General features: G+C 45.2%; 1 protein-coding gene across 4 annotated transcripts in view; it reads left to right on the top strand.

Moving 5' to 3' along the window:
- The window catches only part of xylb (xylulokinase homolog (H. influenzae)), a 9,935-nt gene extending 8,876 nt beyond the window's left edge, over window positions 1–1,059 (top strand). For all 4 annotated transcript variants that reach the window (XM_035618795.2, XM_047329807.1, XM_047329806.1 and 1 more), the window contains 2 exons: window positions 55–149; window positions 351–1,059. In XM_035618795.2, the coding sequence (XP_035474688.2) occupies window positions 55–149; window positions 351–419 (164 nt within the window). In that variant the 3' untranslated portion in view covers window positions 420–1,059. The remainder of the gene's footprint in view (window positions 1–54; window positions 150–350) is intronic.
- The last annotated feature ends 1,441 nt before the right edge of the window (window positions 1,060–2,500 follow it).

The raw sequence follows: 2,500 nt of genomic DNA on the forward strand, positions 1-2,500 counted from the left end.
ATTGGTTAATGTTGCAGAATCCTGACCCTGTGATTGGCTGTGACATGTTCTCAGGCTTGGTTGCAGAATCCGGAGTTTCCTTCTTCGACGTGATGAAGAACTCACCTGAACCACAGCTGGTCGCCTCCCCCCACCCTGCTGCACAGGAGGTACGCACACACACGCACACACACGCACACACACACACACACACACACACACACACACACACACACACACACGCACACACACACCCACGCACACACACACAAACACACGCACACACACACACACACACACACACAACAACTGTCTGAGTGTATATAAAGTGAAATGTTCAGGACGTCCTGACTCCTCCCTCTGTGTTCCAGGTGTACGCCCCCATGTTACAGCGCTTCGCCCGATTGGAGGAGAGAGTCCTGCAGCAGAGACGCACCTGAGCCTCAGCGACCAATCAGATCTTCAGATGGAAAATCAACACTCTCAGAAATTAAACTGCTGAAATAATTTTTTAATCAAATTACTTTTGTTCTGAGGATCAGGACTGAGGATCAGGACTGAGGATCAGGACTGAGGATCAAGACTGAGGATCAGGACTGAGGATCAGGACTGAGGATCAAGACTGAGGATCAGGACTGAGGATCAGGACTGAGGATCAGGACTGAGGATCAAGACTGAGGATCAAGACTGAGGATCAAGACTGAGGATCAGGACTGAGGATCAGGACTGAGGATCAAGACTGAGGATCAGGACTGAGGATCAAGACTGAGGATCAGGACTGAGGATCAGGACTGAGGATCAAGACTGAGGATCAGGACTGAGGATCAGGACTGAGGATCAAGACTGAGGATCAGGACTGAGGATCAGGACTGAGGATCAAGACTGAGGATCAGGACTGAGGATCAGGACTAAGGATCAGGACTGAGGATCAAGACTGAGGATCGGGTTCTGATGAGTTCACTCATTGGTTTTCTTCAGAAAAACGTATATTTTCTGAGCTTCAGGAGCCTCTTCCGAGCATTTATGGTTACCATGGTAACTTGTCATGTATAATTTTGAATAAACTAAGTGGTCACATGACTCGGCTCTGGTTATGTCCTCTCTCGTCAATCAGACGAGTTTTCTCAGATTTACGTTCAGAGCAGCAGCGTCTTCATCTGGAGCTTTTCACTCCGCCCCTTTTCTTCTTCATGCTCTCATCTTCTTCTTCATCCTCTTCATCTTCTTCATCTTCATCCTCTTCATTATTTAAGGATTTTTAAATATGTGCCATAAATAAAAGTTGCCATAAAAGTCAGTCTTCTTCATCTTCGTCTGCATCCTCTTCATCTTCTTCATCTTCGTCTTCATCCTCTTAATCTTCTTCTTCATCTTCTTCATCTTCGTCTTCGTCTTCATCCTCTTCATCTTCATCCTATCCATCTTCTTCTTCATCTTCGTCTTCATCCTTTTCATCTTCATCTTCATCCTATCCATCTTCTTCTTCATCTTTGTCTTCATCCTCTTCGTCCTCTTCATCTTCGACTTCATCCTTTTCGTCTTCTTCATCCTCTTCATCTTTGTCTTCATCCTCTTCGTCCTCTTCATCTTCGACTTCATCCTTTTCGTCTTCTTCATCCTCTTCAGCTTTGTATTCATCCTCTTCGTCCACTCTGGTAAGAGTAAGAACTCTGAACTCCTAAAAGAGAGGACAGATGTGAATTAAAATAACGTTCGATAGAAACTAATGTGTTTTATACGACACTACAACAACATGTACACCTTGTGTGTGTTTGTGTGTGTGCTCAAAGCCTGTGAGGGGATTTTTCTCCCACAATACTCTGATGGATTAACACACACACTCACACATACACACACACACCCACACACTCACACACACTAAGCCCCTCACCTCGTATGAACTCATGGAAAATTTTCTGTGCTGCATTACACACAGACACACATTCAGTCACATGTTCACACACATGCTGGCCGTCAGCCCACTTATTGTTCTCTCCATCACACACACACACACACACACACACACACACACACACACACGGATGCTGAATGTGTCAGACAGAAAAGAATAAAATTAATTCCATCCACTGTTCTGTTAATATTAGGAGCTCACGATACGAAGGCTTAAGTGAAGCCCCGCCCCCTTCGCGTTAGCGGGGCGGGGCTTATGGCCTTTACTGCAGTCAGCCACCAGGGGGTGATCCAGGTGTTTTGGAGATCTCATGTCGTCCATCTTTATTTCCAGTCTGTGGTTTGACTTCAGCTCTTCTTCACATCGTCTCCTCCTCTTCCTCGTTTCCTCCTCTTCACTCAGATTTTACTTTGGAGCATTTAGTGTTAACTCAAAATTTTATATATTTAAAATTGCTAGATTCTCCCCATCTCTCCTCTTCCTCTTCCTCTTCCTCTGTCTTTATACTGAGTGACGACATCAGATTATAGAGCAGAGGTTGATAAAGGTTAGCTGGTGTGTGTGTGTGTGTGTGTGTGTGTGTGTGTGTGTGTGTGTGTGTGTGTGTGT

Source organism: Scophthalmus maximus, chromosome 21 (assembly GCF_022379125.1).
Source record: "Scophthalmus maximus strain ysfricsl-2021 chromosome 21, ASM2237912v1, whole genome shotgun sequence".
Classification (NCBI taxonomy): domain Eukaryota; kingdom Metazoa; phylum Chordata; class Actinopteri; order Pleuronectiformes; family Scophthalmidae; genus Scophthalmus; species Scophthalmus maximus.